General features: G+C 37.5%; 1 protein-coding gene across 6 annotated transcripts in view; it reads right to left on the reverse strand.

Annotated features, from left to right (window-relative positions):
• Positions 1-243: 243 nt before the first annotated feature.
• The window catches only part of CRACR2A (calcium release activated channel regulator 2A), a 53,164-nt gene continuing 36,803 nt past the window's right edge, over positions 244-16,604 (reverse strand). For 3 of the 6 annotated variants that reach the window (XM_082756499.1, XM_082756501.1, XM_082756500.1), the window contains exons 13-18: positions 16,359-16,491; positions 13,890-13,971; positions 12,679-12,793; positions 10,913-11,014; positions 5,909-5,985; positions 244-1,841 (exon numbers count right to left, since the gene is read on the reverse strand). In XM_082756499.1, the coding sequence (XP_082612625.1) occupies positions 1,751-1,841; positions 5,909-5,985; positions 10,913-11,014; positions 12,679-12,793; positions 13,890-13,971; positions 16,359-16,491 (600 nt within the window). In that variant the 3' untranslated portion in view covers positions 244-1,750. Of the gene's footprint in view, positions 1,842-5,907; positions 5,986-8,401; positions 8,520-10,912; positions 11,015-12,678; positions 12,794-13,889; positions 13,972-16,358; positions 16,492-16,604 lie in introns of those variants that run through there. The other 3 variants (XM_082756502.1, XM_082756503.1, XM_082756504.1) reach the window with 3 other exon arrangements.

Raw genomic sequence — 16,604 nt, forward strand, 5'->3', positions numbered from 1 at the left:
AAAATAACTTTTTAAAAACATTTAGAAAATGAATTGAAAATGTAATGTCTGTAACATTCTCATAAAATATTTATAGCTTCGCTTCATATTTTGAAGAAATAAATTATGCCATGGATTCTGCTTTGCTAACAAACTCACCATCATGAACAATCGTTCTTGAATGCTTATCACAATAGCTGGATTCACTGAAGTCAAATGCCAGCAAGAATGACTGCTGATCATGTGCTGGTTGGGTGACCTACGCTCAAGTTTCTCATTTTCATTTTATATTCTATAAATGGTTCCAAAAGTAATTATAACATTCGTTTTTTTTTTTTATGATCCAGGGTGGACCATGGTTTTCTAAAACAAATCCCTATGGGTTTGATTTCAAGCACTGTACATGTATTTCAGTGTTAGCAGGCTCTGGTTAAACAAAAGCAAACTGCTGTATGGCAGATACTTTAGAAAAAATCAGTCATGTATTTTGGTAGATGAGGAGGGATTTTTTCTTAACATTGTTAAACCCCACCAGATGAGATTAGTGAGATTTTTGTTATGTACTCCTCAAACGCTATAATGTTTTTCAAAATCTTCCTCAAAAGATCCATTTCTAAAAATTCTGCCTCAGGAATATTTGGCACAAAACCTTCTGTAGTAGACTTTTGGAGACAAAAAGCTGCTCCATTGACCATAATACGTTTTGTGCTATAACCATCTATAACAGTGAAATGGGCTTCCTATGTACATCTATGTTTTCACCTATGACAGTGAATTTATTTGAATGTTCAAGCTAGCCCCTGATTGCTTTGGGACTTCTACAGGACACCATGCAACTATTAGCCCAATAGAGGGTCACATCAAGCTCTGGAACACAATGCAATACAACCATGGCAAATATGGTAAAGAGCCCGGGATTTTGGTCCAAGTGCAATGCTAATTAGCCAGCGTATCACCATGACTTTTTTGTTTCTGGAAACTAAGCTAGATCTTTCCATGGTACCCCTTCACCCTGCAAACATCACAGATTATTTGGTAATAACTCAGGCAAGGCTCCACGGTATCTCAGTGGCCTGTATGGACATACCTAATTCAGCACATCTAGGTGGGAGGAAGGGCTTCTCATCAAGTACATATATGAAACAATTTGTAGTGTGAATAAATTAATGCTACTTAGGATAATCTTCAAAGTTCTTCAGCTCTTTGTTCATGTATATTTCACACTAAGTTTTGAAATATCATCTGAAATTCACAACTGCTGGTGTGCTGGTTTTAAGCAACTAAGCAGCTGACTATTTTGATTTTAAAAAAAGCACCACCACCACAAAAAAAAAAAAAAAAAAAAAAAGTCAAATGACAAATGTCAGCACAAAATCAGGATATGAAGAACCTGATCCTGCAGTGAAGCAAACAGAACTATTCAGATGTCATCCACACCAGTAAAATCTACTTCACTTTCAAAGTGGTTTTCTTCCTATAAAAGTTCTTTATTATTAATAATGCAGCAGCTTCTATAAACCTGATCACAAAGCAGGATTCAGTGGTGTTAGGCATAAAACAGAATAACAGATTGTTATGCCCCAAACATGTTGCAACTAACTAAAGACAATCAGTGTAAATGTGAAGATAAGAACATACAAGGATTTTGGGGATCACTTACATCTACGTTACAAACACAGCAGAATAAATTTTTGGAAGATAAGGCAAATCTGATGGTTCCATGTAGTGTGTTATAAATGTGAGCCTTTTGTCTAAACATACCCCCAGCATATTATGGCCTAATACAGCAAGACTTTTTATTCACATCAGGTTGAAGTTCAATGGTTTTCTCTTTCATTTTATCTTCATGTTCCTTTAAAATCCTGGGAGAAAGAAACAGTACTTTTGAGAAAAATTCAATAATACACAGAAGAGGTCAAAACAAAAACATCTCCCCCAAGTACAAAAAATATATAAAATTGTCCAAATTTTAACAGAATGGCAGATTTTTGTGAACTAATAAACAAACAAAAAAGAAGTATAATTATGGTGGCTCCATGAAAAACTTACTTTTTCATTTAGCTAGAAAAATGAATTTGGTGCTGATTGTTAGCATTTGCTATGTTAGATAGATTCAAAGCAGTAACTTTCATTTGTTATTTTTGAGGCTGGAGCAAAACAAAAACACAACTGGCTATCTAGATGTTCATCAATTACCTGACTCTGCCAAAATTTCACTAACTTCAACAATGTTAAATATATGCCCCTTCGTTAATAGTGTTTTCACCTGTATAAATAGTTTAACAGGGACAGATTTAACAGTACTTTTACCCCCAGCCTTTATATCACAGAATCACAGAACATCCTGAGTTAAAAGGAACGCACAAGGATCATCAAGTCCAGCTCCTACCTCCACACAAGACTACCTAAAAATTAAACTATATGTCTAAGAACATTGTCCAAACCTTTCACAGAATCATAGAATGGTTTGCATTGGAAGACACCTTAAAGATCATTTAATTTGAACCCCCTTCTGCCGTAGGCAAGGACACCTCCCACTAAAACAGGTTGCTTAAAGCCCCATCTAACCTGGTCTTAAACACTTCCAGGGATGGGGACACAACTTCTCTGGGCAACCTGTCCAAGTACCTCACCACCCTCACAGTAAAAGAATTTTTTCCTTATATCTAATCTAAACCTACCTTCTTTTAGTTTAAAGCATATACTCCTCCTATCTCTGCACTCTCTGATAAATAGTCCCTCTCCTGCTTTCCTGTAGGCTCTCCTCCTCCCCCACTTCCCCCCCCCTTAGGTATTGGAAGGCCAGAATAAAGTCTCCCTGGAGCCTTCATTTCTCTAGGCTGAACAAATCCATCTCTTTAAGCCTTTCGTCAGAGGAGAAGTTTTCCAGCCCTTTGGTCATCTTTGTGGCCCTCCTGTGGACTCAATCTTATACATCCATGTACTTCTTCTGCCAGGGGTCTCAGAGCTGAACGCAGCACTCCAGGTGGGGTTTCCATGAGAGCAGAGTAGAGAGGGAGAATCACCTCCCTTCCTCAACTTGCTGGCCACACTTCTTTTGATGAAGCCTAGGATACAGTTGACTTTCTGGGCTGCAAGCACACATTGCCAACTCATGTTGAGCTTCTTGGCAAGCAACACCCCCAGGTCCTCATCAGGGTTGCTTTCAATCCATTCTCTGCCCACCCTGTATTTGTGCTTGGGGTTGTTTTGAGCAAATTTGCTGATGACACTAAACTTGGAAGAGTTGTTTACTCTGTTGAGGCTGGAAAGGCCTTGCAGAGAGATCTGCATAGACTGAAGAGCTAGGCAATCACCAACCGCATGAAGATTAATAAGAGTAAGTGCTGGATCCTGCACATGGGACGGGGTAACCCTGGCCACATATACAGGCTGGGGATGAGATGCTGGAGAGCAGCCCCATAGAGAGGGATCTGGGGGTTGTCGTTGACAGCAAGTTGAATACGAGCCAGAAGTGTGCCCTGGAAGCCAGGAGGGCCAACCGTATCCTGGAGTGTATCAAGCATGGAATTGCTAGTCAATCAAGGGAGATGACTGTCCCGCTCTACTCTACACTGGTGCGGCCTCACCTTGAATATTGTGTGCCGTTCTGGGCACCACAGTACAAAAAGAATGTGAAACTGTTGGAGAGTGTCCAGAAATTGGCTACAGTGGTGGTGAGGGGCCTAGAGGGGAGGACGTATGAGGAGTGGCTGAAGTCACTTGGCCTGTTCTGCCTGGAAAAGAGGAGGCTGAAGGAAGACCTCATTGTGCTCTACAGCTTCCTCACAAGGGGGAGTGGAGGGGCAGGCACCGATCTATTCTCTTTAGTGACCAGCGATAGGACCAAGGGAATGGTGTCAAGCTACGACAGGGGAGATTCCGGCTGGATATCAGGAAGAGGTTCTTCACTGAGGAGGTCGCACACTGGAACAGGCTCCCCAGGGATGTAAGTCACTGCACCAAGCCTGTTGGAGTTTAAGAAGCATTTCAACTGTGCTCTTAGTCATATGGTCTGAATTTCTGGGTAGACCTGTGTGGTGCCAAAAGTTGGACTCGATGATCCTTATGGGTCCCTTCCAACTCAGGACATTCTATGATTCTATGATCTCAGAGAACTTGTAAAGTGTAAGGTTGCAGAGGTGAAAATAATGGCTATCTTTAAAAGGGAATAAAGGGGATCTAGAAGATGCTGCATATTATAATACAGTATATGAAAAAATAATCCAATGAGCTATTTGGAAAGATATGGAAGGAAAAATAGGAAGTAGTATTAGAAAGAATATACTAACTGAAAGGAAGTTGTCGGGAGCTGGGTTTCGGCCTCTCCTTGCAGAGAGAATGGCTTTAAGTTGAACCAGAGGAGGCTTAGGTTGGAAATGAGGAGACATTTCTTCTCAGAAAGAGCAGTCAGGCACTGGGATGCGTTGCCCAGTGAAGTGGTGGCATCACTGTCCCTGGGAGTGTTTAAGGAGAGGTTGGACCTGGTGCTTAGGGACATGATTTAGTGGCTGACATTGGTAGTAGGGTGATGGTTGGATCAGATGATCTTGAAGGTCTCTTCCAATCTTAATGATTCTATGATTGCTCCAGCCCAGATGCAGGACCTTGTACTTTGCTTGCTGAACTTCACAAGGTTTGTACAAGCCCACCTCTCAAGCTTGTCAAGGTCCCTCTGGTTGGCATCTCTTCTCTCCAGCATGTCAACTGCACCACGCAGCTTGGTGTCATCAGCAAACTTGCTGAGGGTGCACACAATCCCACTGTCCATGTTACCAACATAGAAGTTAAATAGTGCCAGTCCCAAGACCAACCCCTTAGAAACTCCACTCGTTACTGATCTCCACGGGGACATTGAGCCGTTGACCACAACTCTTTTTGAACATGACTATCCAGCCAATTCCTAATCCACCAAGTTGTTCATCTGTCAGATCCATGCCTCTCCAATTTAGAGACAAGGATATCATGGGAGACAGCATCAAATGCTTTGCACAAGTCCAGGCAGATGATGTCAGTTGCTCTTTCCTTATCCACCTATGCTTTAAGCCCATCATAGAAGGCCACCAGACTTGTAAGGCAACTTCTCGAACTCCAGTAGGCATGGTGCCATAATCACTTTGCCAGGGAACTTGGTCCAGTGCCTGACCACCCTCTCAATGAGGAGCCTTTTCCTAATATCCAATATGAACTTCCTCTGGCTATGCTATTTCCTGAGTCATATCACTGGTCACCAGAGAGAAGAGATCAGTGTCTCCCCTCTCAACTCCCCCTTGTAAGGACATTGTAAGGACTGCAGTGAGGTGAGCCCTCAACACTCTCTTCTCTAAGATGAACAAACCAAGTTACCACAGCTGTTTATTTTACATCTTTCTCCTTTAGACCTTTCACCATATTTGTTACCCTAGATATAAAACTCTAATAGTTTTACACCCTTCTCATATTGTGGTGCTCAGTGCTCAAGGTGAGGCTGCACCAACGCAAAGTAGAGTGGGACAATATAACTTCAAAAATCCATCTCTCACTCTCTCCCAGCCTTGAGGCAGATAACTGCAGTGAGCAGAGGGAAGAAAAAAGCACTTCCAACGCTCTGCTTCAGGGACTCAGTAGCGTTCATTTCCAAATATATTTCTCCAAACCTCCAAGAACTTTCTGCAAGAGCTATCACAATACCCAAGACCCTCAGTTTTCCTAGCATCACCTTAGGTGTTTCTGGGTCCATGCAAAGCCTCATTAGTTTACATGATACTCGGTGTGAACCTGAGTGACTGTTCATTTGGAACACGACAGGGGCAGGCTACAGAACAATTCAAAAGGAACAAAGAATTCATCACCATAAGTTCCTATCAAACTAATTCAGCAAAGAAAATTCACTCAGTGACAAGGAACAGTCAGGCATGTTTAGAATTCGTAGACCGTATTTTCGTCTTACCTAGCTAAGTGAAGCACAGACTTTTTGGTATTGTGCCCAGAATATGCACTGCATTCATAGAAAATTAAATTGTAGTCCTAGGATCAAAGAGAAAGACTCTTTCAATTAATTTTGCACAATTTCTCACTCAGTTTAAAAAAGCAACACAAATACACTGAAATATTCAAATAAACCAAAATACAACATTTTAGGAAAAAAAATCACGTCTTTTTTATTATACAGCTAACAGTAAATAACAAAAGAAAACAAGTCTAAGTGTGACCCCCCTCGAACTATATGCATCTCTTAACAGATATTTGTTCTGTACTGTGTCCTTCACAGAACCTGATCTCTCAAAAGCTGAAATGCAAACACACATTGCAAGGTAATGAAGTCTTGAAACTTTTTCTTGTGATGATGAGGCAATTACAGCATCACTGAGTGCCTGACAATGCAGGTGAAAATAATTCCAGCAATTTATTATTTTTTTTAATCTCAGAAATCTTCATCAGTAGCGTTTCTGTACTCAACAGTTTGAGACTAATATTTTCCAGCAGTCAAATGACAAGCTAAAAACCTCAGTAAAAAATAACAACTAATTAACTATATTTCATTTTTTGTACTTGTGAAATTTTTCTGTACCTTCTTTCCCAGACAGCCTGCACCTTTGGTTTTGCAGCCTCTGGGAGTGTTGCAATTAAGATCAATGGATAAAAGGATCAAACCCTAGCGACATTATCAGTGATTTGGCAGAAGACTTATCACAGTAAAATCAGGAGGTCATCTGCACAAAAGCCTGAACTGCAATCAATGATGACAACTGATTTGAGATGGAATGACAGATTATCCACTTCAAAACAGATATCTGACTTCTTGCACAAGATATTATGCTGAAGCTCACCTACCTTCAATGGTATTATTACATGCCCTTATTATGTATCTGTACTTCCACCTTCTATTCACTTTCCATTTTTCTGTGTGTCTTCTTGCTATTTATGACAGTAACTTAAAATTCAAAGTAGTAAGTCAGTAGCTCAAGAAACAAAAGTTATGTATTTTATGCACTTTTTTTTTTTTCCTTTTGCTTTCTAACACTGTAGAATATCAAGTTGAATGCTGTTATGGCAATTGACTTGCATAATTTCCATAACAATAAATATGGTATCTTATTTTAGCAGGTGTAAAAAAGGATTCAGTGTTACCAAATGTCAGTTTTCAATATGTTGTAAATATATATATGGTTTAATCTCATGAACCAAACCAATGACACATAAACCAAACTAATGACTGCAAGTGCTTTTAACCACTTGTAGTCATTTCTGGAGGGTCAGAAAAGCACAAACCAGGAGAGAAAAGAAATGAAGCAATGTTTGTTCTGAATGTTGACCTGCTCAAATTTCTTACTGGAAACACAAGCAGAAGCTTGAAATCAAATTTACACTCTTTCTTTTTACTTTCTTTCTTTTCTTTTTTTTTTTTTTTTTTTTCTGCTCAGCTGATAAGAACTCAAATAGAAAAAATACTGTGTTCAGTATCTAACTAATTTAAGTCAGTCGTGTAGAAAGTGATGCTATTCCTACATCTTTCTTCCCCACAAACAACAGATTTCACAAGAGGAGAACTCTCAGTGATGACACACCTTATGCTGGCGTGAATCTGAATGGATTTTTTGACAACAGCTCTGTGGCAGAGCAATTTTTTTGAGAGATAACAATTTAACCTTAATTGATATTAATTGGCTATTTTTGTCAGTCTGTCAAACAGATCCTTCTCTGGAGGAGAAGTCAGCCTGGAAATGCTAAGTGTCATCACTCAGAATGTAGCAGAAAGCAGGACACATAATTAACCACTCCAGAAATGTCTTCCATCTCCATCTAGGGAGTTAGCTGGTGAACCTGGCAGACCACTGGCAATTAATTAAAGAGCTATACATAAATCAGAAAATATCCAAAAAACAATGAAGAAAATGAATGATTATCAGTGGGAGCTGGGAAATTTCTATGCTGTAAATTAATATCTTTCCAAGAATATGCCCTTCATTAGCAATATTTGCACAATAATGGTACTGCCAGGTTAATAAAGGAAACATTGTATGAACACGTACAAACTTTTTATGGTGAGGGTGACAGAACACTGGAACAGGCTGCCCAGGGGGGTTGTAGAGTCTCTTTCTCTGGAGAATTTCAAAACCCAACAGGACACATTCCTGTGTGACATGATTTAGGTGCTCCTGCTCCAGCAGGGGAATTGGACTAGATGATCTTTCAAGGTCCCTTCCAATCCCTAACATTTCATGATTCTGAGAATAGTCCTCATCCTATGAAGCTTATGCAGTCTGCACAGACAAGACTGGCAAAGGCATTATCATATTGTTTTACACCTGAGGAACAGAGGTACAGAATGATTTATTGGCCCATTTAAGATAATTCAGGAAAACTGCAGGGTCAAAATAAAATCATGCTGCCTGAATGCCTGTATCATAAGCCAGTTTATTTGAATAATTAGCAATGATTACACCAATCCACTCAAACAGAGCATTGGCTGTTCTGGGATTGTCCATATTGTGATCTGGACATATTCTGTATTGTTGTTGTTGTCCTCATATGAACTCTTTCTTGATCAGTGAATCAAGCTAAGGAGAAATTTATTAAATGGAGACTTCATTCTGGATTCTCTATGGAAAAAAAAATCAAATAGACTTGCCCTTTTTCTGTCTATTTTTCTTTATACTTGCATTAGCTCTATCAAGAGAGTTTCAATCAGTCTTGAACTACATGTAAACATTTTGTTTTGTCTGTGTCTTTTCCCTGCAAAGTTAATTCTCTTTACGATCATGATACCTATCTTTAATTCATCTAACTACAGATAAGCTTCATCACAGCCTTGTTGTTCCCTATGATACTGTCCAGAATCCCCATCCTCATTCTATTCTCCTTTTCCTGGGGTATCATGCTGCACCTGCCAGTCTTCTCAAGTGATGAGGAATAGACAGTTCTCCCCTTCAGGATGCCATTCTTCCTTTTAGTAATGAACTGTGATGCCTGCCTTGCAAAGAAGGTTTGTGACATAAATTGTAATGGGAGCCCTGCCTGAATTTATAGTACACTGACTTGTAAGATCTGGGTCTGAAGCAAAACTTGAGCTAAAACAGCTGGGCAGGAATGGCCTTTGAAAGTACACATTACTCTGACTTTAGAAAAAGTTAGTTAAAAATGATCACATCCTGTGAAACCTTGGAAAAAGTCCATGAAAACTAATGGATTTCTGGGTGGACAGGCTCATCTGATTCTTTTCCTGCATGAACAGGTTCACATAATATCATGATCATTTTCACATAATATGGCTGTGCATATTTGTATCAGCTCAGCATCTAGCCCCCTGTATTTTGGGTAAATACATGTGAGCAATTCTTGGGATTATTCACAAAATAAACAATTTAATTGCATTAACTAATAGAGATATTTTTATGTGGTTTCACAAGAATCACACTGCCTTTTAGCAAGAATTAATATTTCATTAAAATATGTGGTTATTATTAGCTCAGTGAGCACATTGTTATAATTTAATTATGTCTATGCTGCTTTTAAATTAATCAATTGTCATTAATCATTCCTTGCCTTAGTTCCCTCAAACAGCACATTCAAACATTCAGATGAGTCATTCAAATCCATTCATTTGATTATAACCATATTCCATTTGAAAACTATTTTATTTTACTTAAGTAAAATATTCTATTTTCTTGCATAACATGTTACAATTAATGGCCTGGTGGGCTGCGCATTCTGTATGTTGGAATGATTCATCTTAGTTTCACTAGTGCAATATTTTAAGAGAGTTAAATGACATGTAAGACACCTACTCTGTCCATTTAGCATCTATGTGTCACTTGTTTTTTCACAGAAGTACTCCGTGTTACATTCTGGAATCCCTCCTATCCTCCAAGGTCTCAATATTATCTGCATTTCTATGCTGACAAGAAAATAAAACAGATTTCTTAATGGAAGAAACTTTGATAAATCAAGGTCAAGGCTGATATTGCTCTCCTTTAAAAACAAAATAATGGGCGTGAACTTAGGAGGTATGCTTGTAAATGGCTGTATGAATAATCAACATGGGATAAAACAAGATCTGTCTCTCAATCTGTCAATTGATCACAGAGGTGCCTGGCAGCATTCTTTCCTATAGAACAATTCAACTGTATTTCAGATCTTTTTTATATCTCTCTTGACCATCAGCAAGCAGAGCTGTAAATCTGTTTTCAAAGGAGAAACAAGTACATACATGAAACCCAACAGATTGTTTAATTTAGCTATATTCCTACCACTTCAGTTTAATTCTTATGAATACTGGTCTGACTTATTTCTAAATAAATGACTATTCTGTAGGCATTGGCATCCAAATTACAAAAGAAAAGCTGATGGGCATGGTATACAGGAATTATAAACAGGTATCTTTGCAGTCCCTCAATGCTATCCATGTGGCCTATGGATAACCAGTGCTCTCATAGATGCAGACTGTTAACTCTACTAATTTTCTTTCTCTACTGGATGGAAAGATACTAAAAGTAAACACATTTTCTACTCCTACTATCCATGGGAATAACAGATGGTCTACTGTGGTATTACATGAGGTAGGAGGGAGAAAAGGTCCCCAGATTATCTCTCTGTTAGGAATCAATCCACAGAGGAAAGAGAGAAAAAAAGGAGAGAAAAATAGAAGGGGAAAAAACAGAGAAAAAGAAAGCACAAAGAAAAAAGAGGAGGGAGAGGAGAGAGAATGAATTCTTAAATATCTTTGGCACCACTCACCTTTTGTTTTTTCATCTAGATGATTTTATAACTACTATAATTATCAGCACTAACATTACTGACACCTACATTGACAAGTATTATCAGGTTCCTCATCCTTAAAAATACTTGTCTGATTAAAAATAATCTGTGCTTCTATGAATTTAGATACCTTCAGACTCCATTTAAAAGCCTTCACCTTCAAGTTTTGTAAGGACTTTACTTCTAAGTATAGTACCTTAGCAAGATGCTCTCCCATTCCATTAGGGACCTCGCGTTCCTTTTCATTATCGGTTTTATTACCCAGCAAAAGCACAGGTACATTCTCCCCTGTTTCCTCCTGTAGATTGAAGGATAAATATCATATGAAGCATTTTCCTTAAAAAAAAAAAATGCAGACCAAGAGCATAAGAAGAGACAAATGTCACAGTGCAAGAAAAAAATTAAGACGTCACATATTAGCATGGTGCTTTATATACAAACATATCAGGAATTAAATTTGGATAAAAGGTACAAATATGACAGACTGCTAGAGATTGCACCAATTTTGCTTTTTTTATAACAGGCCATCATAGAAGCCCATCAGTCTCTATAGTAAAATGAGATAGAGAAAACTATCATGTTACACAGGCTTTGACATTGTTAATAGCTACTACTTTTCTAATTACATGGATGGGAAATTAATGACAACTTCTGGGTACAGCTACCACAAATAAATTATAGAAAATAGTGGAGAGGCACACAGAATAGGCACAAAAATACCTGGAAGAGGCACAAATTAAAACTGAAAATTATTAGAATTACCACAACAAATACATTCATATAGTGGTCCAAATGCCAAAGCGGGAAATGGACTTGGTTGTATGTCTTCAACTTAGCACCAATTTGTATAAAACAAAATTAGTCAGTAAAGGTGAGCGAACAAGTACAACTAGGAAAAAAAAAAAAAAAAAAAAAAAAGATTTTGACCATAACCTTTGATTTTTCTTAATCGAAAATGGGAGTTCTCCTCTAGCTTTTATCATACTGAACCATAACGCCATAACTGCCATTGATTTGTTAAGATCATATATTAACAAAGGCTAGTTCTTACAAAATGCATGCTACTACTGGAGCTCCTCAGTAGAGCTCCTCAAATGGGGATTAACTATGCCCATTAGGAAAGATTTGAAAAATTAAGTCCTTAACTTGCAAAACCACCTACTGGCCTTTAAAGAAAACAGTACATTATACTAGAACACAGGTCTAAATGATCTTGGCAGGCCAATTTGTTCCCTGTTTTTTTCAGAAGCAATACTTTACAATGATAGTCACATTTTGTTCTCTCTAGCAACACAGTCCTTAATGGCAGCAGCCTAGGTTTTATTTTTATTTTCCCTTGGCCATAAGCAAATTCAGCTGCTCACATTCTCCATATGTTGTCTGTGAGCCACAGAGATATACCAAGAGAAAAGAAAGAAAATTAACAGAAGCCACTCTGGCATATGCACTATGATTTTTACTATGCAGTTGAAAGGATGATCCCCAGGAAACTGAACTGTCTACTAAGAACCAGTTTCATAGTACTGAATGTAGATACTATATAAACTACAGGTTTATATAGTAACTATAAAGTTTCTAAACTATAAGTTTATAGTTTGTTTGTTAAACTTAGTGATCACCATACCATCATCATCGAATCAAAGCACCTCCTAGTGTTAGCGATGATCCAATACACATCATCACCTAGATAACCTTTATGAAAAAGTAAAGGAGTCCATGTTGGACTTTCCCAAGCCCTCATTTTAAGTCCTTAAAATCCTGGAATTGTGATTATTTTTATATATGCGGAGTGTCTAAAACAGCTTTATTGGTAACTGTACAGCACAAAATCACTAACAAAAATGTAATTGTTACAGTGCAAGAAACAGACTTGTCTGTGCTTTGCCCTGCTAATCTTCCCTGCCTGAAAGAAGGAGGAGAATAGTGACACCAAAGTTTAGACTTAATGTTATGTCACATTACCTCAATGCTTATCAGCCACTGCTTGACAGCTGTGAATGTGTCTTTTGCTGTTATATCATACATTACAATGACACCATCAGCTTTTCTGAAAAACTGCTTGGTAATACTTCGGTACCTGCAAGTATGAATGTTTATACATCTCTTCAGCAGAAGTAGCAATGTGAAAACATTAGTAAAATTGTACAATAATTCACCCCCACCCACCACAAAAGGAGGATGTTGCCATACAGTTTCTTCTAATCATTTAGTCTTAATATGGGTTAAAATGTCATCAATTTTGTTTACATATTAATTCTAAAATTCCTTAACTTGAGAAGCAAGAAGCTGTGATACCATTCTTCACTGCAGATACTATTTGAAAGGTGAGGCATATCATGAACTGTGGTAAGCAATACCATCTTCCTGAGTAAATCAGCCCCATTTTCACATTCAGCAGAAGATTTCCAGAGGCCACTACTACCAGAAATGACTGCAACAGCAAATAAGTTCTTTGCAAAAAATATTTTGGAGAGGAGCTTTGAAAAGTACCCTCTGCCTTCTTTAATCAATTCTGGGTTAGTCTGGATAATCATCTACACATCTTAACTTTCCTTACCCTCTTTCATTTTAAGCATGGAGAAGAAATTTCTCCATCGCTAAGTGTTCTGCCTTAAAGTAGACAGATTTCTGTTTGTTTGTTTGTTTTTCCCACATTTTCTTTAGGAAATTCAAAACATTATCATTATCCTTGCTTTTAGTAATAGAAAACCCCAGAATGGGTGAGGAGATAGGGAAGAAAATTACCATTGAAAATTTATAAAACCTTTTAGATCTTGAACTAGAAAGGGATTCCTTCAGTGAGAAAAAATAAATAAATATATATATGTGTGTGTGTATGTATAATTTATTTTTTTTTAAACTAACAAGGCAATTTCTGCTATATAAATAATTCCAGGTACATTTTAAAATCAGCCTTCCTCCTGAAGAAGTCATACCATATTATACTTTTAAGAGTTATAATAAGAATTTCTTTACAGACTGACAGTGATTGAATGGATAACTCAGCACCAAATCAGCACATTATTGTTGCCAGGGAAGGATCTAAACTGTTAATTCACTGGCTTTGTTAGGAATATTCCTATATTTGATCCTTTCATGAAAAGCATAATTATGTCCATGCTTACTGATCTTTAAACAGATGTTTCAAGGAAGCAAAATATTCTGTTTCTCACCGTTCCTGGCCAGCAGTGTCCCAGAGTTGTAGGGCTACCTGGGTATTATCTACTGTGATGGTTTTCACATTGTAATCCACACCTGTGACAGAAATACACAGCAAGTTGTCTCTTTAAATATTCAGTCTGACCTTTGAGAACACGTTCCAGCAAATAGCAACAATTTCAGAAAGGTAACAACATAGATATCACATTAAAACTTATGTCCATGAACTGTAACTATCAGGCAAGAGCTTTTATTTGATGGAATTTCTTCAATAATAAAATACTGAATATTAGCAGAGTACTTTAATTTTATAAAAACTATAAGGTAACTTTCCAAATCAGGGTACATGAGTCAAATGTTCCCCCTGATAGTCCAAAGCAGTCTGAGCTATTTTATTCCAACTCCAGTCTGAGCTGGAATTCATGCTTTATAACTTCAGTAGTCTGAAATTTCATCATTTAGTCTGCATCTAGCCATGCAGATATCTTCTACAGTTAGTGGAAAAACACAAGGTACCACACTGAGGGGACAGTGGAACCTAAGCTAAATGCTGAAGATATATGGACTGAATACGAAGAGAGGAGGTTCTCCACAGAATACAGAAGGAGATGAACTTATTAAGTTAGGTTTTTTCCCCTAATTTTAATGTGGATAAATGGAAATGAGATAAAAATATCTGAAGTTTTAATGAATCTTCTACCAGTTCCCCCATCATCTGATGATCTAAGTATCTTCTGGATATTTATAACAATAACTATAATCTTAATCAGTCACTGCCTCCTCCTAATGACAATGTGCACTCTATTGTATCCCACCGTACTGTATCACAGAATCATAGAATAATTCTGGTTGAAAGGGATCACAAGAGGTCACCAACAATTTCTTTGTGTTCATTTTCCATATCATGGGATTCTTTACCACTGCCATAAATGAAGAAGCATCCAAGCCTGAATTTGTTCAGTGTGTAATTAAGAAATCTGGATGGAGGATATATTCATTGCATGTATTCCAAGGGAAGAAATTTGAACTGTTCTGTAAAAATGTCATAAAAACAAAAACAAACAAACAACAACAACAAACTTTTATCCAGGTGATTTGTTTTTTAACTGTATCTTCACAGGCATATAACAATCCACAGCTGTGAAACTGCTTGATGTGAAAACTAAATCAAAGCTATACTTGCTTGCCATTGCATTTGCATGATCTCTGTATGGCAAGCCAAAAGATGAAAACATCACATACATCCCTATGCTTTTTCTCTGGAAGGTCCAGGCAAGCACACACTGTATAAGACCTCAGAGTCTAGGGAAGCATATCAATATTACCCTTTTGAGTGATATTCTGTAGTGCCAAAATGAGTTAAAATCTCCATACTAACATCTTAGATCTTCACTGACATTAATGTGAACTTAGACGTTTAACATACTAATAGAAATTTAAACTCAGATGCCTTTATCTGCCCTGTAAGTCAAGGTAACTACAGGACCTGGTCACCTAAATTTTCTTTCCTTGTCACAAATGCAAGATAAATACATTAATTTAAATATATTTTATTGCTAAAATGTTTCATTTTCTATATCCTGCAGGATAAGTAAGGCATAAATACAGGCTAAATATAATGAACCACTCATTTACAGTAAGTCAGCTGCATTGAAATAACCTGCTAATTTTAGTACCTTGATTATGTGTTGGACTTATGAAAGTTTGTTTTAAAACTTCAGGCAATACAATTACAATGTAAGCATTTAGCTTTGAAAACATTGGTCTACTATATGTCTTTGGGGCTTTGTATAATGTTAAATCTTTAAGTATAATTCAGATTTTTTACTTTCTCTTTAAAGAAAGTCATATTATTTGGACTGATGGCAATAAGATATGGAGGTGGGATGGTACAGTACACCACAGTCCACAGGGTAGGATATCAGTTTCAAAACAACAAGACCTACAATGAAATTCTAGCTTCACTGAAGGCAATAGGATTATCCTACAAAGGCAGGCTGAGAAATTTGGGTTTGTTTGGCCTGGAGAAGAGAAGTTCCCGGGGAGACCTTAAAATGGCCTTGCAGTACCTAAAAGGACGCCTACAAGAAAGCAGAAAAGGTACTCTTTGTCAGCAGGTGTAGTGATAGGAGAAGGAGTAATAATGTTAAACTAAACAGGGGTAGGTTTAGTTTAGATATAAGGAAGAAATTATTTTACTGTGAGGGTGGTAAGGCACTGGAACAGGTTGCCCAGAGAAGCTCTGTATGCCCCATCCCTGGAAGTGTTTAAGGCCAGGTTAGATGGGGCTTTGAGCAACCTGATTTAGAGGTAGGAGTCCTTGCCCACAGCCAGGGGGTTGGAACTAGATTATTTTTAACAGTAATATAATACTTTTATAACAGTATTGATTCTACATATTTATTATTCTTATTATTTGTAGTATTTATAGTATTTATTTATTATTTTACTGCAATAATAGTATTAATGTTTCTTAGACTTACCTACAGTGGCAGCTGTGCCTGGGAAAAAACGATCTTCACAAAATCGTCTTAAGAATGAAGTCTTTCCGACACTTGAATTGCCCACAAAAATTATCTTGAATAAGCGGTCAGGGACAGATTTTATTACCTCCTCCTTCAAGTAAGAGCAAAAATTAGTCTTCCACTGTTCTTACTATAAATACTATTGTCTCCAGTTTGTCTTGTTTTAAAGGCTAACTGAGATGGGAAAAGAAGAGATTTTATCCT

This window comes from Aythya marila (genome assembly GCF_965140915.1).
Source record: "Aythya marila genome assembly, chromosome: 1".
NCBI classification, from domain to species: domain Eukaryota; kingdom Metazoa; phylum Chordata; class Aves; order Anseriformes; family Anatidae; genus Aythya; species Aythya marila.